The 23,263-nt window shown below is 43.9% G+C and overlaps 10 protein-coding genes across 10 annotated transcripts; 6 read left to right on the plus strand and 4 right to left on the minus strand.

Annotated features, from left to right (window-relative positions):
* Window positions 1-1,211: 1,211 nt before the first annotated feature.
* Window positions 1,212-3,122, plus strand: AOL_s00140g74 (uncharacterized protein; the record flags this gene model as incomplete). The annotated part of the gene is made up of 4 exons (XM_011127315.1): window positions 1,212-1,626; window positions 1,700-1,904; window positions 1,965-2,705; window positions 2,828-3,122. 4 exons carry the CDS (start codon window positions 1,212-1,214, stop codon window positions 3,120-3,122), a joined length of 1,656 nt encoding a protein of 551 aa, XP_011125617.1.
* A 923-nt stretch (window positions 3,123-4,045) lies between these two features.
* Window positions 4,046-5,527, minus strand: AOL_s00140g75 (uncharacterized protein; the record flags this gene model as incomplete). The annotated part of the gene is made up of 1 exon (XM_011127316.1): window positions 4,046-5,527. One exon carries the CDS (start codon window positions 5,525-5,527, stop codon window positions 4,046-4,048), a length of 1,482 nt encoding a protein of 493 aa, XP_011125618.1.
* A 2,765-nt stretch (window positions 5,528-8,292) lies between these two features.
* AOL_s00140g76 (uncharacterized protein) lies at window positions 8,293-9,599 on the plus strand (the record flags this gene model as incomplete). Its single annotated transcript, XM_011127317.1, has 3 exons — window positions 8,293-8,725; window positions 8,795-9,375; window positions 9,483-9,599. 3 exons carry the CDS (start codon window positions 8,293-8,295, stop codon window positions 9,597-9,599), a joined length of 1,131 nt encoding a protein of 376 aa, XP_011125619.1.
* A 90-nt stretch (window positions 9,600-9,689) lies between these two features.
* AOL_s00140g77 (uncharacterized protein) lies at window positions 9,690-11,174 on the plus strand (the record flags this gene model as incomplete). Its single annotated transcript, XM_011127318.1, has 3 exons — window positions 9,690-9,918; window positions 9,980-10,756; window positions 10,822-11,174. 3 exons carry the CDS (start codon window positions 9,690-9,692, stop codon window positions 11,172-11,174), a joined length of 1,359 nt encoding a protein of 452 aa, XP_011125620.1.
* A 129-nt stretch (window positions 11,175-11,303) lies between these two features.
* On the plus strand, window positions 11,304-11,927 carry AOL_s00140g78 (uncharacterized protein; the record flags this gene model as incomplete). Its single annotated transcript, XM_011127319.1, has 1 exon — window positions 11,304-11,927. One exon carries the CDS (start codon window positions 11,304-11,306, stop codon window positions 11,925-11,927), a length of 624 nt encoding a protein of 207 aa, XP_011125621.1.
* Window positions 11,928-14,201: 2,274 nt separating this feature from the next.
* Window positions 14,202-15,593, minus strand: AOL_s00140g79 (uncharacterized protein; the record flags this gene model as incomplete). The annotated part of the gene is made up of 2 exons (XM_011127320.1): window positions 14,202-15,508; window positions 15,575-15,593. The coding sequence occupies 2 exons, from the start codon at window positions 15,591-15,593 to the stop codon at window positions 14,202-14,204; spliced, it is 1,326 nt and encodes a 441-aa protein (XP_011125622.1).
* Window positions 15,594-17,099: 1,506 nt separating this feature from the next.
* Window positions 17,100-17,896, plus strand: AOL_s00140g80 (uncharacterized protein; the record flags this gene model as incomplete). Its single annotated transcript, XM_011127321.1, has 4 exons — window positions 17,100-17,154; window positions 17,304-17,333; window positions 17,393-17,661; window positions 17,744-17,896. 4 exons carry the CDS (start codon window positions 17,100-17,102, stop codon window positions 17,894-17,896), a joined length of 507 nt encoding a protein of 168 aa, XP_011125623.1.
* A 351-nt stretch (window positions 17,897-18,247) lies between these two features.
* Window positions 18,248-19,237, minus strand: AOL_s00140g81 (uncharacterized protein; the record flags this gene model as incomplete). Its single annotated transcript, XM_011127322.1, has 3 exons — window positions 18,248-18,516; window positions 18,584-18,950; window positions 19,028-19,237. The coding sequence occupies 3 exons, from the start codon at window positions 19,235-19,237 to the stop codon at window positions 18,248-18,250; spliced, it is 846 nt and encodes a 281-aa protein (XP_011125624.1).
* Window positions 19,238-20,090: 853 nt separating this feature from the next.
* AOL_s00140g82 (uncharacterized protein) lies at window positions 20,091-21,518 on the plus strand (the record flags this gene model as incomplete). The annotated part of the gene is made up of 4 exons (XM_011127323.1): window positions 20,091-20,226; window positions 20,305-20,803; window positions 20,865-21,435; window positions 21,495-21,518. The coding sequence occupies 4 exons, from the start codon at window positions 20,091-20,093 to the stop codon at window positions 21,516-21,518; spliced, it is 1,230 nt and encodes a 409-aa protein (XP_011125625.1).
* Window positions 21,519-21,918: 400 nt separating this feature from the next.
* On the minus strand, window positions 21,919-22,812 carry AOL_s00140g83 (uncharacterized protein; the record flags this gene model as incomplete). The annotated part of the gene is made up of 1 exon (XM_011127324.1): window positions 21,919-22,812. One exon carries the CDS (start codon window positions 22,810-22,812, stop codon window positions 21,919-21,921), a length of 894 nt encoding a protein of 297 aa, XP_011125626.1.
* Window positions 22,813-23,263: the final 451 nt, after the last annotated feature.

Genomic DNA, 23,263 nt, shown 5'->3' on the forward strand with positions numbered 1-23,263 from the left:
AATGCCCTGAGTTATGCCACAGCTATTATGCCTACATTGCAGATTTTGCTTAACGAGCTGTACTTTTATCGGTCGCGGATTTAGATACTGTGTTTTCAACGTTGTAAAATACACGTCCAACTATCCAAAAGAGGTAATCTTTCAAAATAGGAAGTCTAGATATTTCTAGCCATTTCCTGATACAGTATTTTTCCTTTTCTATTATTTCCCTTTCTGGACGAGTTGTATTTTCTTGTTCCCTCGAGTTGCACAAACACCGTAAACCTCCCATCCTTGATGTCATCTTCTTCATGCATCACATAGATAATCCGCCTCCTCAATTACTCAAGCTCAGCTAATACATTCCGCAATTTCGCTATGACGCCCTGATCCGCAACTCTCAACTTCAAAATTCAACATCTCATCGGAAAGTTTCCACCACCTAGGTACTTTACACATGCCACACCACACCCATGCAAATCTCCAATTCCTTTGGGAAGGTGTATCAACATTCCCAATCTTCCACGATCTTCCCTAACGAAAAAAAAACCAGGATTCGTTGACAACCTAAAACCTAGTTAGTTAGCGACCGTAATGCCTCCTCCTATGACCCATGCGGCTCGGAGAAAAAAAACAAGAATAATCTCCTGCCTTACGGTTGTTTTTTGCAAGAACCGAGGGGAATCGTTAAACATTTGATATTACTTTTCGGTAAAAAAGCAATTGCGGGTTTTTGTATAGGGTGGAGCTATACCGTTAACAGCAGGAATGTAAAAGAAGCTTAAGAACTTCCCCAGCTTCTAATTAGTCTTACTTTAGGTAAACTAATACAGGATTTTTCTTGAGATTTTCTGGGGAAACTATTGTAGAGGAAGTTGGATGAATATCGAAAAATCTCTTTTGAGACATGTGATATCAGCGGTGTAACGATGACTTCCTTCTTCTTGGTTTTCTTCAAGGGTAGGGAAGGTAAGGACCCGTAGTAAGGCTTCAGGCGGCTAGGAAGAGTTGTTTTGTGAAGCTTTTATATTAAACCCTTGCGCCCGATTCATTTCTTTAACGGGCTCTAGTTGTCATTATTTTCTCTCTTTTCTTCAAATCTGTCGAGAATATTATCGACTCGACTGGTTCCCGATACTAATATATCTAATATCTGCAATATAATGATAATTTAAGATTCAATAATTGGTTTCCCAAACTAACAAAGACGTTTTCATAAATAAGCCTCAAAAATGGCTGGCGAACGCCGCTACCTCGGCCTCTACGGCCGCCCCCTCTCCCTCACCATCTCAACAATATGCACAATCGGTTTCCTCCTCTTCGGCTACGACCAAGGCGTAATGTCGGGTCTAATCACACACCCAAATTTCAACTCCACCTTCCCCTCAACCCGTGATAACAGTACAATGCAAGGCCTAGTTACAGCATTATACGAAATCGGATGTTTGATCGGTGCTATATTTATATTATTCTTTGGTGATATTATCGGCCGAAAGAAGGGGATTATGGGAGGTGCTTTGATTATGATTTTGGGGACTGTGATCCAGGTTACTAGTTTTGGGAGTTTGGTGCAGTTTGTGCTAGGGAGGATTGTGACGGGGGTGGGGAATGGGATGAATACTAGTAGTATTCCTACTTATCAGGCCGGTAAGATATTGCCCTCTAAATTTGAATATGAAAGCGGCGTAGGACAGCAACTAATAGAGATTGTGAAATATAGAGTGCGCAAATACGAAAAACCGCGGTCTATTAATTTGTATCCAAGGTGGAACGATAGCGTTCGGTACTTTGCTATCTTACTGGCTAAACTACGGTGTAACTCAATACGAAAGTAGTTTTAGCTGGAGGTTCCCAATTGCATTTCAAATCGTATTTGGTTTAATCATCTTCTTTGGAATGGCCGGACTACCCGATTCCCCTCGTTGGTAAGTCTATTCCCTTCAAAACAATCCGATGAATTTTATAGATATTGATTTCAAAAACAGGTTACTATCCTGCGGCCGCGATGAAGAAGGCACAGCCGTAATCGCCGCAATTTACGGTCACACAATCGACGCCCACGAAACCCAACTCCACAAGCGCATCATCCTCGAATCCATCGCCGCCTCCTCCACCACCTCAAAAGACGGAAAATCCCACGTAACCCCATTCTCCGAACTAATCACCAACGGAAAAACCCAACACTTCCGCCGTATGATCCTCGGCGCTTCATCCCAACTAATGCAACAAGTCGGCGGTTGTAACGCCGTAATCTACTATTTCCCCATTTTGTTTCAATCTTCAATTGGACAATCTCGCCACACTTCGTTGGTGATGGGTGGTGTAAATATGATCGTTTACTCCATCTTTGCTACATCATCATGGTTCATCATCGAACGTGTCGGTCGTAGGAAATTGTTCCTGTGGGGTACAGTTGGACAGATGGTTGGTATGATAATTACGTTTGCAGGATTAATCCCCGGTACGCCATATGCGGCTAAGGGAGCTGCGGCAGGGTTATTTGTTTATATAGCTGCATTCGGAGCTAGTTGGTTACCATTACCTTGGTTGTATCCGGCGGAGATTAACCCGCTGAGGACAAGAGCGAAGGCGAATGCGGTGTCGACTTGTACTAATTGGGCTTTTAACTTTTTGATTGTGCTGGTGACACCGATTATGGTTGATAGGATTGGATGGGGGGCTTATGCTTTCTTTGCGGGTGTTAATGCTTGTTTCCTGCCGGTTATGTGAGTATCTATATATCTTCTCCTTCTCCTCCTCTTCCTTGATTCTTTGAGGAGCACCGGTGGATGTTGGATTTTGGATAACCCTGTGTTGTGATTTACTAACATTTTTTTCTCTCGAATAGCTACTTCTGGTACCCAGAAACTCGCAAGCGATCACTCGAAGAAATAGATATTATCTTCGCAAAGGGTTACTGCGAGAATATTTCATACGTCAAAGCCGCCAAAGAACTTCCCTTACTTTCTACCGAAGAAGTCGAGGAAATGGCGTTGAGGTATGGTGCTGGAGTCGATGATGGCCATAGAGCTGTTGCCGCTGCTTCAAGGACAAATTCTGGTCTAAAGGGAGATGAGAGTCCTCCTCAGGCACCTAGTACGGAGGAGGTGGAGAAGGTTGGACAGTTTGATCCGAAGGCTTAGGAGGTTTATATTTTGATTTCCTCTATAAGTGATAGGATTGTGGTCATGTGATGGGTCGGATTGCTTATGGTCCTCTTGCTTATGGTCCTTTTGGATATGATGAAAGATGTATGATTGGGCATGAAAATGGTTTGATGCTTTCCTTGTATATAATTCCTTGTAAATGTCTTTAATTTGGCAGATATATTTATATAATTCAGAATCCTCCTATAGCCAACCAGTAGGCTTTGGAGGGTTAGCGTTTAAGATTGGCCCCTGGATAGCTACGTATAATATTTTGAACTAGTTAAGATTGCGAGAATCACAATATAACATTGAACTTCGAGTCCAAGGGCAAATTGGGTACAAGACAAAGCTAGATGGCTACGCACTTGTATCGATCTAGCTCATTCGAGCGGTACGCCCTAGTTAGAAAAAAGTCTGGTAGGGGATAGGGTAAATTTATGAAGGAACCCAAGTTCTTTAAAAATTGACCCGGCAAAATCATCTACCTATCATTAGTTCTAATGGGATGATTTATGCATTTGGTGTCTGGGAACGAAGACAGATTCAAGTCAGTCGATATTTGACCTAGTGAGGCATTTGGTATGAGATAGCTAAGTATACACCGAACTAGACTATCATAAAAGAGGAAACAAATTCCACTTGATTTTTAAAGGTCAAAAGCAAAAGGAAAAGAACCTAAACAAAAGAAAAATATAGTAAACAAAAGATACCAGCTCGCAATGACTTATATAAAACAAAAAGAGGTAATTAATATGCACAAAGTTGAAATCCCGTAACAAGAACTCCCAGAGCTATCAAAATGACTTCGGCCGTTAATTACATTACGACAAAGGGAAAAGCAGACAAATGAAAATATTCATACATAGACTTCAGGGGAAAGTCCTACATATACTGTTTGTCGAGCAGAAGGGATTATATTAATTTAACTCCTTACTGTCCAACAATGCCTCCCTCTCTCTCTCCAGCCGTTCATCATAGGCCGGCGGCGGAGGCACTGGCACCTCTCCTTCCTCTTCATCCTCCTCCCTCACGAGAGTCCTCCCGGTCCTCCCGCTAGGAGGTATAGGACTAACAACCACCCTCTCGCCTCCAACTTCTCCATCAACACCATCAAGTCCCCAGATCTCTTCTCCTTCGTCGTCATCATCTTCCACGCCCAACTTTCTGCCCACCACGACTCTTTCCCTGAATGCTCTCAGTCCTAACATTCTGACCTCTAACTCCATTTCTCGATTTTCACTACCGGGAGACCCGCGGCGAGCTTCTCGACGTTCGATTATTTGTCTTAACGAGTTTTTGGCAAAGGACTCAGTTTTCTTGAGGTCGGCGTAACGGCTTAGGAGTTGTGTTTTCTTGACTTCCTGGGGACGTGCAGAAGTAGCGGAGGTTGAACTACTGCTGGGGTTTGGAGCGTTTGAAAAAAAGCTGGCGAATGTATTGCCGCTATTACTGGTAAGTGTATGACCCGAATGACCCAATGCTTTTGTTCTTCGGCCCTCGGCAGCCATAATGATCGACATTCCCTGTGCTACCAAAGTTTTGAATTTAGGTAATTTGGTTGTATAGGCGTCTATTCCCCTGCCACCTGTTTGCTGTTGTTGTTGTAATAATTCGGTGTGGAAGGTGGTTAATGAGCTTAATTCGTTGATTTTTGCTAGATCGGCAGGTGTAAGTAAAGGTGGTGTATCGTCTTCTTCTGGTAATGATGATAAGTCAGAAACTTGTGTTAATATTGTGTTTGCTGAGTCTAGTGTGAGCCTTATATCTGTTATTGTGGTTTCGAGGGTTTCGAGACGGAAGGAGTCGATGTGGTGGATTATACTTGGTGGCGGGGAATGCCGGGGCGGTGAGGAGGTTGGTGTGAACCGTGGTTGTGAGGTATCCGCTACTGACGTCGAAGGGGTTGAAGTTCCCGGTCTGTAGGCATGCGTGGGGGGTGGGGCGGAATAGTGTGGTAGACTTGATTCTTCGTCGTCTGAGAAGTCTTGGGGTAATGCTGGTCGATGGGAAGGATCGTGAGAAATAGTGGAACTGTAGGATGTACTGCGGTTTTGGATATTACTGGGAATATGAGGATCGTAAGGGTCTTGGAAAGGGTCTGAAGGCGCCCGAGAATGGTTTGAACGCGCTGGCCGTAAGATTCCCAATTCTTCTTCGGAGATATTTGCATCCCAAGCGTCCGAGCCGCGGCGGGGAATGGGTGCCCGACCCTTTTTGTCCTTTCGACGGAAAAGGTCCATAAAGGGGCGACGTTCTCGGATTGTATATGCGGAACCCCATTGTGAGGTTTGGGGAATTATGGTGACCTTGCGGTGTAGGACGAAGTATAGGACGACGAGGGCAAGAACGAAGACGAGGGTGGAGAAGACGGAGATGAGGATTATGCTGGTGGTATCCATTTTGTGGTTTTTTTTATTTTATTTTAGGCCCTTCGATGCACAGGAAGGCTGGTATTCCTGGCTTCTAGTGGGCACGAAGACCCGCGCTGGACTTTGTCGTGTGAAGCTTTTCGGGGAAGCTGTCTGAAAAATATACGTTCAGGGCATTTGTAATATTATAAAATATTAAAGCTGGTGCGATGCTGTAATCGAAGCTGTCATCAATGATAGCTGATCTGGGTCCGAGTCAGGGCGGGACGACGAGGGTGGTGGCGCAGCCGTGTTGCGTGTAATATTTGGAGAAGCCGCAGAATAGATGACAAAACGGTCGGAATCGAAGAGGCCGCCGATATTTTCAATATTCCAATACTTGATTGTATCGTATAAAAGGGTGAAGCAGTTAGTTCCTCCGTTTTGTTCTCGAGAAAAAGGGTGTCGTTCGAGTTAATTTGGGTGGAGTTTGAGGCCCGTCTTATTAAAGTTGCAGGGGAATGCGGGTAAGCTGTATTGTAGAGGTAAGTGTCTCGATTGCTGTTGTCGCAAGCAGCAGCAGCAATTCGGTCCAATCAAGACCTTGGCTTCGTCTTTGGCTCCCGGGAGGGGAGATTTACCTCAGACCGCTATATGTAAGTAAGTGTCGAAGTCTTCGATATCCGCTTTTTTTTCTTGAATCGGCAGAGTAATTTTCAACGGCTGGTGGACTCGGAACTGCAAGTGGCGAAATGGGAAGGAGAAAGGACCCCAGTATGTTATAAACGAGTTTTGGACTTGAAAAGAACTTTGAGAGGGGATGTGAGGGCCGTCAGATGCAAAGGAGAGGATCAAAAAAAAAAAAAAAGATGGTCTGTCTTCACACACGCAAGGGAAGTTCACCAGAATAATATGCGGGAGAAATATCAGCCTGGGTAGGGCTGACGGAGCCATGTCTAGGACAAGCTAGCGCCCAGACCTGGGCCTTGTGGGCACATGTCGCTAGTGTTCTGCAGGAAGCTTTTGACGACGTATGCTCGTAATATATCCCATACTCATATCCCACATTGATATCCACATCCCATAAACCTCACATGTACCGTGTGTAATAGGAGGATTTGGTACCTAAGTGGCCTGTTTCGACCGTCGATGCAGTGGAACCAATGAGTGTTCCAGGTAGACGTAGATTATTTCGCATGCATGTACATGTATCACGGATCTTCGTCCGGTGAGAAATTGAAGAGTCTCGAGTTCGGACCAATCACAGCCGATGGAGCAGCTAGGCGAGCCCGAGGGTGGGGTCATGGCCGGCCATGGCCAAGGGCGGTCAGTAGGCAGGTCCGAAAGGTCGAGCAGGGCCTGCAAGGACACACTAGCAAGCTATCAATGTAGCACCGGAAAACATTACTCTTCTCGAAGACTTCTTCCTGAAGTTTTATAAATTAATATAAAACCAGTTAGTCATGGTATAGGGCCATGATCATGACCACGATCATTTGTTCTTTCGTAGGATCGATTCGAAGCACGAGCTACTGATATCGATCGAAGCTGAGCTTGCAGACAATGCCCGACTGCTTTAGCAGAAGGGACTGAGAGAGAACGCATGTAGATGTAGATGCCCAAGGTAGATGCCCAAGGCTGGGTTTCTGTGATGGGATTTCTGTGGATTGGCTGGGCCGCTGACTGCTGCCCTACTGTGTAGTAGGGACTTTTGGCCAAGTCTCCCAAATAGGCATTTTCGGAATTTTATTGTTACCTATTTAAGTATTGTCTTTCACAAACAAACTTACTCTTTTAAGATCCTCATGTATCATTCCTGCTAAAGCAGCTTGCGAGATGGTGTGAGTAGTGTGATGTAATGTATCCTATACTACAGAGCGCGAGTAAGTGTAGGAGGGGAAATCCGTGGCACAAGACACTGTATCTACTATAGTTTATGCCTAGAAATTTCCCCAGAGCTAGCACCTTACTTCTTGATTCTTATGGTCCAAGAGCTTTTCCTACATGCCAACAACGCCAATATCAACAACACAGGATTCAAGGCTACACAAGACTGTTGATCAACCCCATTTCGAGATTGCATTGGCGAGGAAGCCTGTTATATTCGGCAACTTGGAGTTCACATCCCACTAGGTGCTAGTTTGCTAAATATTATTCTAGTTGCATTGCATTTGGCTTTGGTCCTTGTCTCTTTTTTATCCAATCGTAGACTCCCATTAACGAATATGCGGCCTGAAGCGCACTCTGCAGATCTGAAAAGTTACGAGCGTAGCCTCGTGCATCTTATATGTAGCTTATGCAATTTCAACATTGCCATACAATATTCGGTCCACTAAGCCTCGAGATGGGCTTGCCGCCGGCCCCGCAGCGGGACCCGTTGGTTCACAAGGTTGGTCTGTAAGACTGATGGTGAGGAGGCCATCAGATCTTTCTGCATGCATATGCAGATCTAGCTTTGATACCTCTTAAGCTACCCCGCCACTCTCGAGCTGATGCCCCAGCCTCCTTGAAGAAGCATCAGAAGAGCTGGTTTCTAGCTAGTCTCGTTCCCAGATTCTAGTTGGATACAAGTGCCTTCTAGCTATATTTAAAAGGTCATGTAGAGTCTTAAATTTCGATTCTATATCTAAGACTCTCAACTTCTCGCACAATTAACCCTCTTAACACTTTCCTTCAAGTATCACTCTTCCTCATTAGATTAGCGGCCCTCAATTTCTCGACCATAATTACTTTCAGCTCTATTAATATTGCCTTGTCCTTTCTATACAAACTGCGATTTCTCCAGCGTTTCTGCTTCCTCCAGAGCTTCTTAAGCCATGAACATGAACGATTCGTTAGAATGCGCTCTATGCGAAGAAAGACCAGGCGTTGTTTATTGCTCTTGTAAAGAGCAATTCTGCGAAGGATGCTTCAGTCAAAAGCACCTCAAACGCAGGCCCGATCATCGCCGCGGCGGTACGTCTAAGACGGAGAATTTCTGGACTAGAGTCGTGGGGAGGTTTTCTGGGAAGACGGGGATAGCCGACATCGAGTATCAAGCGAGTGAGTTTCGGGAAGATCAGCGTGCAAAATGGTTCGGTCTTCGTATACTCGATCAGGGCAACCATCGAGTGTCTACTATTGTCGAAACTCCGAGATATAGAGATTTAATGGATTATTCGCTCCATCACAATAAAAATAGCCCCAAGACGCAATTCCCTAGCATTACCTCGTTTGTAGGCCTCACCGGGGCCGGGAAATCCTTACTTAGTAAGTTGTTCGCACATTTCATGCACTCCTCGAGAATATGAAAAGCCTGAACTGACAGTGTTGATATAGTAAGGACTCTTCTATACCACGCTCGAGAACCCCAAGAGTCCGATCTTTTCGAAGCTCCTATCCCTGGCCAAACTTCCGGAAGTTCAGCTATGATATCAACAACCGGAGAAGTAAACTTATATCCCGAACCATCCTCATTTGGAACGGAAACGCCAATATTCTTTGCCGATTGTGAAGGGCTTATGGGAACGGAGCCGGTTGCTGCAAAACATCAGAACGACTGGGTGACAGCTGCAGGGACACGAAAATATGAGATTAGGATAACTATGGACCGTCGAGATGCAGTGAAGGCACTGTATCCTCGCCTTCTCTACATTTTCAGTGACGTTATATGTTATGTGACCAGTGACCACAAATCTTGGGCGGATCTGGCAGTTAGGTTGATGGAATGGAGTAAAGTTGGTGCTCAAAATACTATCAACCAATGTTCCCTTCCGGCCTTAATTATCATTCTTAATGCGCCAAAAATAGAGAATGAAAACTGGATTTCCGGTAACTACAACGCCGCCACAGCAGATTTCTTCCAAGCAGTTGATGAAGAAATCAGGGAAAACAATATGCTTCGCGAACTTGCTCGCCAGGTATGTTATTATTCTTTAATATCTCTTCTGTTCAATTTGGCCTCAAAAAAAGAAAAAGTTCAAAATTTCCCAAAGAATAGTTACTAACAATTTATAAAATCTCACAGCACGGCGTCAAAACGATGAGTGATCTGTTTGCTCGAAGTTTCTCCAGTGTTTATTTACATTATGTTCCATTGATGGGATTGGGACGACTTGGCACAAGCGCAGAAATCTACAATTAGACGGAGCGTCTCTTACAGCGAATTAAAAGTGATACGGCACGAGTTCAAAAACAGCGCGCAGAATCGTGGACTCGTTTCGACACGAATCAAATGCCCCTCATCATTGATTACGCATTCGACCACCTTCGACAGGGAAGCAATGAACCGTTCGATTTTGGTTACTGCCGCCAGAAGGCAGCTATTCCGGACTCAGTAGAGCTTTATTTTGCCGAATATTTGGGCCTTTGCCTTAAGGGGTTGACCGAGGAGAAGTTTGATGCGGTTGCAGCCGTATTGGGGTCAGCGATCCTAAAAAGCGCCATATTCGCAAAAGGAAAGAGTGAGTAATAAGGCTGTTCCCGTGAGATGAATATTTTCAAGATACTCTATTTAACACTTAGCGCCTCCTGCAGATGTAATCTTGCAACCTACTGGTGTCTTCGATAAAGACATACAAAGTGTCTGTAAAATAGCTATTGACCGCTTTCTATCCGAAGGTGTCCAATGCTCTTATGTTGACCCGGTGACCGGAGACCGATGCGTAAACACAAAGGCCGGGCACATCAAAGGCCACCAGCGAAGCTCCGGTGCTTTCCTTAAAGAGGGCGTCTTTGTCAGTGGCGATTTAGGGAAGGCGGAGGACACCGTAGTATCTATTATGACAACCATCAAGGCCAAAGTTCATTCTAACCGACAAGAATGGCGAGTTCTTGTTGCAAAGCATCACAGAGCTAATATCGAGAATCTCAGAAAATTGGGAGGTTATCCAAGCCCAAACAACAAGCAGGGTGTAGATGACCAGGCGAAGAAAAGAAATGACAAATTTGCCTCTACGAGCGTATGTTACGGCTGCTTAGTCGGTAAGCCAGAGTACCGTTTGCCTTGTCAACATGTTATTTGCGAAAATTGTTTGAGAGACAATGACCCGACAGCCCCGGGAATCGGTAAAGGAACATATGTGCACAACGACTGCATCGTATGTGGTGAGTCTGGGCATCCAGAATGGCCATTCAGTGTTCAAATTCGCCCGGAATTGTCAGGAATTAGAGTTTTATCGCTGGATGGAGGCGGGGTTCGAGGAATTGTCGAACTAGTAATATTGGAAAGACTAGAAGATCTTATTGGACTTGGCCTACCTATCGGGACCTTCTTCGACCTTATTATTGGGACCAGCACGGGTAAGCCCTTTTCAAAGTAAAGAATAGTTAGCCAGGGGGAAAGGTGACTAAAATGACAGGTTTAGGAGGTCTCGTTGCAATGGGAATTGGCATTCAGAAACTTACTGCCAAAGAGTGTACATCTAAGTTTCGGTCTATTTGCCGCGACGGGTTCGATCATAAGTTCCTAACTAAAACATGGGTTGTAGGATGGGTTGCACGGTGGTGTAGAGATTCGATTTACGTGGAGGAAGCCTTAGAAAAGGCATTACAGGAAGCTTTCTCTGACCCACCAGCTACGCAAGTCTTTGGGATGAAGGATCCCTGCCGAGTCGCGGTTACAACCACAGTGGGCACCGATGGTGCACCAGGGGTCCGAATGTCGAGACGGAGGCCTCAAACAAAACAACCCCCTTCAGATGGCAGTCACCGAGTCTAAGGGGCTTTGGGGCGAGAAGGCTCGTCATGATTTAGTCCTCTCCTTGGCTCCGGGCAGGCGGACGCTCCTCAAGACGAGCCAGAATCAAGGTTCATTGTCCCAGGGTGGCTCTCTGGCTTTTTTTCAACAATGATGAGCACTATGAACGGGGAAGATGCGTGGCTCCAATATAACAAATATATTCCTGCGCGTATTCGACAGCGATCATGTCGCTTGAATATCCGACTTCCAAAGAACAGGCAAGAGCCAGCATTGGATGCCGTCAACGAGATTGACGCGATGGAATCCAGAGCCAGGGAATACGATGAATTTCATAGCTTAATTCCAGACAGGGAATTAGTATTCCCACCCTTCTCTGGGCTCACACTAGAAGCTAGCCTGCTCGAGCAACTAGCTGATAGGCTTAGAGCAAGTTTGTTTTACCTACAGGTAAAATCTATCTATCGGCGTGAAGAGACATATTTTATCAAGGGTTATATATGCTGTCGGATTGATCCTGGTGAGAAAGGGTTTACAGAACTCTTGGCACAAACTTCAGAATTCAGGGTCAAGGAGAGGCCCGTTAGCATCGAAAAAATCCTTTGTGAACCGGGGTCACCACCAATGAGCCTACCAGTCGAGTTCAGCCACCAGTCGCCCACTGACTTAATTCGTATTGATGTGGACTTCGGGAAGCCGTACAAGACCACAATAAGTGGGTTTCCTATAAGACTCAAGGTACGTCCGTCTCTATTGGCTAGTCTAAACTGCTGATTCAATCGTACTAATTTTTGGCATACTGAAAGAAACTATTGCAATATTGGGATTCAAGTTCGTCTAATACGGAACACACTTCTTTTGCCGCTGAATTTTTGGCTAAACAGGCTATCGGTGGGCCTATATGAGGAGGTAATATAAGTTCCACAAAGGGAATCGAAAGTTGCATTATATCGCATACTATGGGATGTATATAAGTTGGTGGAATCGATCCGGCACTGATATTCAAATGTTGATTCATATAATATAAGGACTTAGTCGGTCCGAAAACTAGACTAGGTCTTAGAAAAATTCATACTAGCCTCAAGTTATTGATATCGATATCATTGATGGTAACGTAATAAGTTTCAAGGTGTCTTTCGAGCATAAAGTGTAGAATTCGGACTTTATGGTTTTAAATCAATAGTCCATTATTGTAGAAGAGTCTTAATTAGTCTCGAGGCCGGTCTTAATTCAGTGCAGTGTGAAGCTTAATTTGCGTTGGCCGTTGGAGTTTTTGGAGTGTTTGTTTGTGACATCTTCCCCGTGTCCAGCTTCAGTTCCCGGTTCCCGGCACTAGTTACGCTGAACATGGGCCGACCGATATGCCGTGGGTTTTGAGCGAGAGCAGGTGCCACTAAAGGAGGGCAATGTTAGTCTCAAATCACGTTTGAATCGGCATGAAAATGAAGGTGACAGGGTTCCAGTCAGATATTCGTCAGCTACTTACAATCTCGACACCACAAGCTAGAAGTAAGGCTGAACCGGTGACTGCCTGAAAAAGAGAGAACAACCTTGTCGGTACACCCTTACGGTGCAACGTTGACCCAACCTAGCTTGAAACGTTATATTAGATTACAAGCGAGCTACATGCTTGTAGGGGAAGTATCGCCGAAATTCTCTTTGCCAGTTAGTATATTCACTGGGTGAGTGTCTCGAGATCTCGTATGTACATACATACGTGGAAGTATCGTTCGATGGGGAAGTTGTCGCAGAGCGGAAGCTGTAGGGCTGGCCAAGCCACGAAGATGCATCGTGGAAGATGCCGTGAATATAAAGCATACACATGTCTAGACTCGTATAAACTCCACATTACGACGATGCTAATTATTAGTGCTACAGGTATTCCCTTTATTCCGTCGGACAACTGATATTTCTTTACATAAAACCCCCTCCTATCTGTACACCGATCGAGTATGCGCGGAGAAGTACTGTGGAGACCACTTTGCGGAGGGGCCGCCATGCCAATGTAATATAATTGGATGCAGGGGAGGGAACTAACCGGTAAGGATATGCCGTGAACCAAGGAATATTAATATCCGGCAACTGGGCCGAATTGTACAATACTGATGTCGTCTTTTGTAGACATACTTGTCCCTTCATAGATTTTGGGCTCGTCGTATACCTGCTTACTTACTTATCTACTTAGGTAAGTACTTACCTACGTACTTAAGTAGTTACCATACTTGCACTTGTCTACCAGCTATTAGTATTATTGGTAGTATTAGCAGTGGTACGAGTAGTCGGCCGTCGGGGTGTGTCGGGGTGTGTCAGGGCTGCGTAAAAACGTGTTGCGTGTCTCATACACACAACGCATCCGTCAACACACTTCAGTTCTGCGGTCGCACTTAAGTCTAACGAGATCACTTAAATCCGACTAGACTGACAAGACTAATCTAGTTTAAAAAGTACAACGATATCAACACCATAAACTAAACTCTCGGTAAAACAAAAATGAATAAGAAAATTCAAATTGCAATCAAGATCGACATCCAGATTGTAATTTTAACAAAAGGATGTATTCATTAATAAGCTCTTATTAAAAAAATGCCAAGGAGGAAACAGAGGGTCGATGCTACAAGAAGGGGCCGTCGAAAGTATTTCCCTAAAAAAGGGTATGAATAGTAACTCTGGTAATAGGTGCCCAACATCTTTCCACCTCTTCAAATCACCCTGGAGGAACATTGGCTGTATCAACCGACATATCGGCGAAAATATTCTAGTGCGATAGGTGTACCATAAAGATGCATTTATGCTAACAGCTGAACTCGTACCCGTCTTGCCTCCAGATCACTAAGTAGCATCGTATAGAATGTACTAAGGTTCTTCAATAGGGCTATCGGAGCGGGGTTTTTCCTTTTTGACTGCTTGTCTGACCCTTATCCCTGAGCTCCTGCAATCTTTGCTCCTCCTCCTGCTCCTTCTTTAGTTTTCGCGCCTCTGGGGTCAAGCTCAGGAAGGATTTCTTTTGGTGGTGCCAGAAACCTATATGGGGTGAAAATCTTTGATTAGTCACTGGCTCCTCTCTGGTATCAGCACACATATCTTAACCTGAAGCACGCATATCTTAGAGCTTGTACTTGGTTTGATACTATGGTCTTGATAAAAAATTTTGGCCTGTTGCAACTCTTCATTAATTCCTCGCAATTCTTTAAGGTGTGAGTTACCTAATTTTGACAGTTCTTTCTTCTCTGCTTCCAGTCTAGCCTTTTCAGCCTTAAGAAAGTCCGTTTCTTTTATTAGATTGGCCCTCTCTAGTTCCCAATTATCCCTTTCTGTTATCAGATTGGTCTTCTCTGCCCTCCAGTAGTTCTTTTGTATGTGCAAATTGTTTGCTTCTATTTTCAAGTTGTTCGCTTCTATCTTCAAGTTGTTCGCTTCTGTTTTTAAATTGTTCGTTTCTGTTTTCAAATTGTTTTTCTCTGTTTCCAAATTGTTGTTTTTGATTGTCAAATGTTTCGTTTCCTCTACCAGAATAACCACTGCTTCTTTCAAGTTGTCTCTTTGTCTTATAAATTTCACTTTCTCTGTTATTAGATGTTCCACCGCTGTTTTCAAATGCACCTGTTGTGTAGCAAATTCGTCCTTTTCTTTTGTTAGGTCTTCCACCGCTGTTTTCAAATCGTTTCTTTCTGTTACCACAGTGTTCTTTTCAGTTATCAAATCGTCCCTTTCAGTTACCAAAACTATTGTCTCTGTTTTCAGATTTGTGACTTCCGTTTTTAAATCATCTTTTTCTGTTACCAAACCCGTTTTCTCCGTTGTCAGATTTTCGACTTCTGTTTTTAAATCGTTTTTTTCTGTTACCAAAACTGTTGTCTCCGTCAAAAGATTTTTGACCTCTGTTTCTAAATCGTTCTTCTCTGTTACCAAAACCGTCGTCTGTGTTATCAGATTTTTGACCTCCGTTTTTAAGTTGTCTCCCTCTGCTATCAATTCGTTCTTTTCTATCTTCAAATCATTCGTTTCTGTTTTTAAATCATTCGTTTCTGTTATTAGAGTATCCCTTTCCACCTTTAAATCGTTCTTTTCGACTGTCAATATATCCCTTTCAACCTTTAAATCATTCTTTTCCACAGTTAATGTGTCCCTTTCGCTTTTTAAATCATCCTTCTCCCTCATCAGTTTGATCATATCTGCTACCATACTATCCCCTTTCATTTCCAAATCATTCAATTGTCGTTTCAAGCTATCTCTTTCCCCCACCAGGTCGCTAATTTCGGCTTCGAGCCTCTGGACGTGTTTGGATACCGCCTTCTCGAGTTCCTTGCAGCCGCCCAGAAAATCTAGCTTCACAAAGTACAGAAGATCCGTACTATCTGAGGGAGTGGTCAGCATAGAAGATACCACTAATTAATATCTGCTCCTATCAAGTAAAGCTTTACCTGGCGAATGAGTGCCCATGCTGACTCTTTGATTGCGCCGCAAACAGTTTTAGAAGTTCGGGGGTAGTTACCGGATTTTTGTATGATCCGGTTCAGATAAAAGAGCTGATATAGCTGAGCAGCGTTGGAAAACAAAGCATTTAGACACTTTTTGTGCTTTCTCTTGTTATAAAAGTGTATCAGGGGTTGGAGGAGAAGAGCTTAAGAGAGCCAGGTATGTAGCGCTCCAGAAATACTAAGTGCAGCCAAAAATTCTTAGATTTTGGATTACATATATCAGCTTCGGGGTTTTTTTCGGCCTAACCAGCTTGAGACTAAAAGATTTAGGGTGATATTGGAACCCTGAATGAGCTGGAACTCTCCTTTGAACTTGTCAGGATACTCCGATTAGTTTCTTGCATGTAATTCGCCAAAATAGTAGCTGAAGACGACCCTTTAGGTGCTGGAAAAAAAAAAATGAAACAAACATGCAGGGGACTAGTTACTCCATTGGCTAGCTAGTATCCCCCCACTGACTGACCTAGCTCAGGATTATTTGTCCCCCATGTGCACTTGGATCGAAAACCTCATAGATGGGACACAAGATGCTAGCTGTAGGTAGCAAAGCTGGCGCAATGTCTTCCCGACTGTGTGGCCGCCCGAAACTGCGTCATTTCTGGAAATTGCACTTGTTGGATTCTATATCCGCGGACGAATTATGGATGGCTCCACGTTTATGTCTGAATTTGCTCGCAGCAGCAATTAATTCTGGTTTATGGGATAACATTGGACTGTCTAGGTTTCTGTTATAGATTTTTAATTTGCGCATTCATCTGTTAGCTTAGCTCATTTGGTCGGACGGTTACGAGACTGAGCGGAGTAGCAGTTCTTACAAAGCGGAGAGGCGAACAAGCAATTTTGTGTTGGCCATACGTGGTGGCTCAATTGATCAATCTAGCTCACAACGGCAAAGAATTACAAGTTTTGGGCTGCTAGTTAAAGCATTTGAGGTGCGGGGCAACATTGGACGAAGCTTATGTTTCGGTGAAAAAAACAATATGGTTCTTTGGCTTTCTCCCACCTGTGCATATAACTATGTGATTCCCCGCTTCTGTATGTGCATATACTGGAGGGGATATACTAGACTGTATGCATGGTGCAGTCAGAGTGAACAACAATCTATTTTAACTCAATCTAGAGAAAAGCAATAAGGGTAATAGTAAAAATTAGTAAAAGAAAACAAAAAAGCAAAAGGGAAACCTCGATAGCTCTGGGATCCGGAGGGTTAGATGGAAAGCAATCGATTTCTTTCGACATACATATAAACCTCACGCTCCGCACGTTTTTTCGTTCAAAAATATAACCTACTGTAGCCGACAATACTGCGCAGGTCAAGATATCCCCTTACCAACCAGGCTCCTATTTTTTCAACGAGAAAAAGATCTCGTACGCATACTCTATCTCCAACTCTAGCCTGCTGAATTGTCAGCTGTTGGCTAGCCTCTAACGAGCTCGAGGGAAATCCTTTGTATTTTCAACGTCTAAGATGTCAGGCCAGAATGAGGGTAATGGGGGGCCAACGCCGGGGCCGTCAGGCGCAGGTACGGACTTTGCTCAATGAGAATAAATATGATAAAGAATTCGGTTAAATTAAATTCTTTTTAGATTATGGGGGTTTGCAGGGTATAAGCCTTCCTCGATGACAATATCGGGGATAACTTCTGATTTGACTAACTCTTCATCTTTTCAGCTGGGTCCAATGATAGCCCACTTATATCGGGTATGAACTCTGTTTAATACCACGATGGTTAATAAGCTTTGAAACTAATTATTCTTTAGAATCTGTTTCGAAAATCCAGGGACTCAATCTGCTAGAGGATACCAAGGGTCTAGCGTCTGAAATGGCTTGGATTATAGAGCTTCAGGAAGATAATGAGCGACTCTATGGTGAAAACTACGACTTGGAGAAGAGACTACACGATGTGACGAAGGAACTCAATTCCGATACTACCAAAGTTACAACTGAAAACATGGCAAAACTTTACGTTGATTTGGAACAGGCCCATATAATCATCAAGGGAATGAGAACTAAATATACCGCATTGAAGGTATGTCAATCCCAGTCTAAGAGATGTCATGGCGATTCTAGCGAAGAAAGGGCGACTAACCAAGATTTACCATCCTATATAGACCACATCTACGGGCAAGAGCGATAAGTGGAAAGATGCTATTGCTAACCTTAAAAAGGCCTATGCGGAGGGGAACCCCGCTCCAGAGCTACCACCTGAACTCTCCCGAGCGGGGAAACAATCCCCAACAGAGCAACCACCTCCGACGGCGTAAGCCCACCGGAAAACTCTTCAATTACATGGAATGGTGCCTAGATTTCTTTGTTGCCCATTACTGTTATTACTACCTAGTTATTACAACTTATCTCGTAAACTAGATTTCATTATTGTCTCGTAAACTAAGAAAGCGAAGGCAGTAAACCCAAAGATTAAACAATATTATTGTAATAATAACAGACATAATAGTAGTATGGATGCATTTTTTAGAGGTATGCCTCATGGTAAAAGCTATTGGTGTTACCGTAGTGCCCTCTATTTACTCTATCGATCTGGAATACTATCACTTAGGTGGCTGGTTTTGCTGCCATGGTTTGTATTATTTGTACCCTTAATCTTGCTAGCCGATTCATGTCTTTTTATCCTTCACCGCCTTGCCCGCAATAGCTTTCACACCTTTTTTTACAAGACGAATAGTCTCAATAACACATTCTTTACCTGAAATCGGAGTAAACTTGCCCTCTGCAACTTTTCCGAACTCCGTCAATACTCCCACTTTATCAATCCCGATCAAGCTGTCTGTCGTCAAAATTTGCGTTTCAAACTTCATATCTTCGTCCGGAATAACCATGAAGTTTACGATAGTTTTTTCGAGTATCGGGGAGTTTAGAACATTGTCTGCGGCTCGAAATTAGCTATCGTCTATCTATATATTGTTTCGTCAAAGCGAAACATTAACTATTACCTTGCCATTCCCCAGTTTCAGGAACCTTGACCAGATAGTGTATATATTTATCCCGACCGATGTAAAAAAGGTATAGGTTTTCGTTGGCGGTGCGGATAACTAAGTGCCGGGTCCCCTCCACCGGTTTCGCAGGAGTAGGATGTAATAGTTCCCACGTTGAGTCTTGGATCTCGATTCCCTGGAGTAGTCCAGATTCATTTTGAAAGAACACGATTTGCCCTTCAGGGGTGAAACAGCCGCTAAGTTTGCTATTTTGGGGTATCGTAATGTCTCCTTCTCCATCAAGCTCAAGCACCCAGTCTTGTTCATCTGGGTCATATCTACCGCCCCTTAGAACATCTTCTGTATCGACGAAGAAAACGAGACGCTGGAGTTCGGGTAATAAAAGTTATGGCCCGTTAGTAGAGCGCTCGAGCATAGAGCGTTTGTTGACATGTTACTAACCGTTTCATCGTTCAGAAGATATAAAGCTGGAGTGTCCGTCCTTACGTCCGGGGTAATCAAGAATTGTTTTAAAAGTTTGGATCGGAACCAAAGTTTCTCGATCAGGAGATTGTCTTCTTCATAGAGTAAGTGTATACTGGGGCTTTCTTCTGGTATCGCGCCTGACAGCGCTTGGAGGTAATCAACGAGATCTTGCCACGTGAAGTCCATGTTTCTGTGAAAATGCCGATAAGAGCTTTAGGTTTTGATTTTGATCGAATTATTAGTATATTGGAGCGGGTGTGGTGTCAATATCCAAGATCTTAAGATAATATATATATAGGACTAAGGAAATGCCTTAATTATTGAGATCCGTATGAAATGAATTTTATTTACTTCTCTGAACAGCGTTATTAAGACCTTGCTATACGATCGAGTGAAAGCACCAAAATACTTTCATCTACTAGTATATTCAGTTTGCTAGTTTGATCCTAGCAATAGCATAATGTTTGGACTTTAATTGGGCAATGTGCTACACCTGTGCAGCTGTGTTGTTCATACGTTGCATGTTGCATCTACCAATCTGCGTACAATGCGTCTGATCATGGAGCCTCGATTCGAGGCTACTGATCATGAGTGCATATGCATATGCATATCTGGGTAAATACACTGCACGTACACATGGTCATGGATTCGAGGTTAGCGTGATCGACGGTCAGCACATTGGATGGATCTAAAGAGAAGGAGAACGGGATGACAAGTGCTGCCCGTCCCGCCCCCGCCCCATCCCACTCCTACTGGTACGTATACTCGCCACTAGCTTCGGAGAACAGCTGTACAGATAGCGAAATATGGACACACGTACCTACAGCGTTTGATATGTACTCACATTTAGGTGTGAGTTAGGCTGTAGCGCCAGCTTCTAAAGTCCTCTGTCTATATAGGGTCGGTATCAATTTCAAATAAATTGGCTAAACTTGGGACCTGTTCGACGATAGTTTTCAAAGAATCTATATATTTAAATGCATGCGTATTCTCTATTATAGTGATTAGTTCTGTCACTTACCTACATTTTTCCGCAACTATGGTTGAAACCCTAAGCCCACTATTCTATGACCCTGATTGGAACAGGCAGCCGGAGCCTGGGCCTACCGGAGGCCTGGAGCTCATTCAAATCGATCGGAGGAACGAATGGATAGTCAAGTTAAAATTTACACAAGGTTTTAACAGCTCGCCCAATCCTTTCTTGCATATATCATATATATGCTAAGCTCTAAAACATACTGACGGGCTTACAGCGGGCAAGCCCTCCACTGGAACAGGGTTTTATCTAAACGTCCCCGATACGAAATCTCACGTTATTGTCACTGCTGGCCATAACTTAATTAACGAGAATAAGGATTTATCGCAAAATATCGAGATCCTGAAGCCGGATGGGAAATCTATCGAGGTCAAGGCAAGCGACGTGTTTATCTCTAAGAGCTACGAGAGAAATCCGACTGCTAGGAATGCAGAGAACGACTACGGAGCGATTCTTACGAAGAGAGACGAAGACATCAGCAAAAACAAAGGTTTTGGGTTCTCTCTTATGTTTCGCCATGAAGACTTGATCGGCCGGGTGTTAGAGGTCAGCGGATATCAAGCTGATTCGGAAGCTGGGCAACCGAAGATGAGTTCGGGGCTTTGCGCCCGTTCCTGGTCAGATCTAGTAGAGTATGAAATAAAGACTGAACAGGGATTGAGCGGATCTCCTGTGTATCTACCTTGCAGGGGACACGAAGCCGTGATTGCCATCCAGTGAGTGCCACTACCACTACTAGTCCCGTATTATGCGCAATCCTCTGACAACCGTAAACAGCCACGGCCAGAAAAAGAGACCTACTGGGACCCGTCTTAACGAAAAAGTTCTTTGCGATATATTTCGCTTTGCAAAAGTAGGCTACAAAGGAAAGTCTCTCAAGGTAGCTCATAAACAAGCGAACGACATGGGGATATATCTCCGGCTCCCGGGTCATAGCGATTTTGGTAAGGTGCGTCTAGGTAAGGAGGGACTAGATACCGCATTCGATATCTTCCCCGGTTACTCGCCGGTATCGGGGGGACCGGAGGAACCTCTCTATGTGTTTCGTTTTATACACCCTCCGGGTTGGCCGGAAAGAAGGAATGAGGAGAAATGGGTGCTCTGGGATGCCAGCGACGATACGGTCACTCTGACTGAACACTTGCAGGAATTCTGCTTTGTAAAGTTAGAGAAAGGAAAAGACAAAGGAGAAAATGCTCCATTCGGGGTCGTTCTGCCTATCAAAGGAGATGACCTTGTTGAACTAAGGATGCAGGTGACCGAAATTACTCCAGGAGATATCAAACTCGGTGTTCGGGAATCATCGGAAATTTCGTTTGACAGGCATTTCGAAAACAAGGTTTTTAAGGTAAGCAATGATTATGGTACTAGAACGTTGAAACTGTAGGCCTATTGACAGATATGTAGTTCAACTACTTCCAATTTGAATAAGGATTCGCCGTTGGCACACGCATCGGCGTGGGATGCTGGATAAAAGTCGAACTTAGATAATACCCGCAGTACGGGACCGGAGAATAACTTGGTTCGGCACTAACGAATCGAAATATAATATATTTTATCATATAGTTTGGATAGTCACCATATTCGCTATTTTAGGTTGTAGGGATCTAAGGGATAAATATAACGAATATAGAAGTCTCCTTTCTTTTCTCTTGATTTTAGTTAGGATAATCTATATAAATTTGAAACATATAAAAATAAAATTTTAAGACCGAATGATAAAGTTGTGTCTTAATATCTCTAGCCATTCTGTGTACCATCCAACATGCAACTCTTTTAAAGATTTTAAACCCCTGACTCTCTGCGAATCCGCCGCCATGGAGCCCTGCTACTAGCAGGAAGTCGACGGTTGGATCGCCTTAGAGGACCCTATTCCTAAAATAATTTTTTGACAGCCTATAATCTGATTGCTGAGAACGAATATGCTATCGGCTAGGATAATGATACCCGTAGTGAACGGGATCAGTTGCCCGGGCGATTGAAAGTCCGTTATGGGCGCAAGATGATTCCATTTGATAGTGAGCTCAACTGCCAGAACAGCCACTATCAAAACAGCACAATGAAGAACATGACTAACAGTATCAGTCTCTTCAAATCCTACTTTCTTCAGAATCTCTTCCATATTCTTATCCCCTTTGGAACGATAATAGAATACACGGCACACCCTAGAACAGGAAATTATCGATGTCACTGCGTCAAAAGCACAGTATACTAAACCAAGGAATCGAAACCATCCATTTAGAGGAACTTTCGCGAAGAAAAAAGCGGCATTCTCCGTTAGGAGGGTCGGAAGACTTTTAACTAGCGTAGCGAATAGCCACAACAGGGCACCGCATATTCCGAGCTCCACCAGCAGCAGCATTACCACTCCTGTGGTCTCTCTAACCATCTCTTTGGAATCATTGTATAGCGTAGCTTTTGCTGGAAAGTTTAGGCTGGATAGGAGGACAAGGACAATAAACGCTTCGCAGGGACTAAAAAGCTGCTTGGACGCAAAAAGGAACCAGGTCACCAGTATTGGTATGGTGATGCTAACTGATGCTAATTTCAAGCCTTTCCCGCCACCTAAGCTGTAGAAGATCCATCCTAGGACTTGGAAGTACAGTCCAAGTCGAATCCCTAGCCCGTATAAATCCTGTGCTGCATCGGGATTTCCAGCATCGGCTGCAGAATCGGCGAGCTCGTCACGTCTAATATAGCCAATGGAGCCCGCAAGTGCTGACATTTGAAATAAAAGAAACTCTGCTTAGCTTGGATGCGGGGCTGATATGCGGGATAGGTTTTGATAGTATATAAAAAAGATAGGAAAGTGGGGTTCGGGTTCGGAACGAGGGGGGAAGGCATATACGCATTTGGCCTCGGCCTACCCCTCAGGTGGGATTCAGCTACTCTTAAACTTTTGATTTCAGGAATTCGGTTGGGTTCCATAGGCGGGGGTACTTGAGATTGGTGCATTGTCAATATGCAAGGTGAGCTGTCCAGAAGGGACATATGCAAATAGTGGACCTATCACCAATTGATTCCCATGCCCCAGTACTGAACGTTAATCTCTTAGAAAATACTCATTTCACGCGTGGAGGCTGCAGTTAGCTTACGAGACCAGCAAAATTTAAACACATGCAGGGTAGGGGGAACTGCTTCAGGGTATCTTCTCCAGGATAGCTTCTCCAGGATAT

Source organism: Orbilia oligospora (assembly GCF_000225545.1).
Source record: "Orbilia oligospora ATCC 24927 unplaced genomic scaffold scaffold00140, whole genome shotgun sequence".
Lineage (NCBI taxonomy): Eukaryota > Fungi > Ascomycota > Orbiliomycetes > Orbiliales > Orbiliaceae > Orbilia > Orbilia oligospora.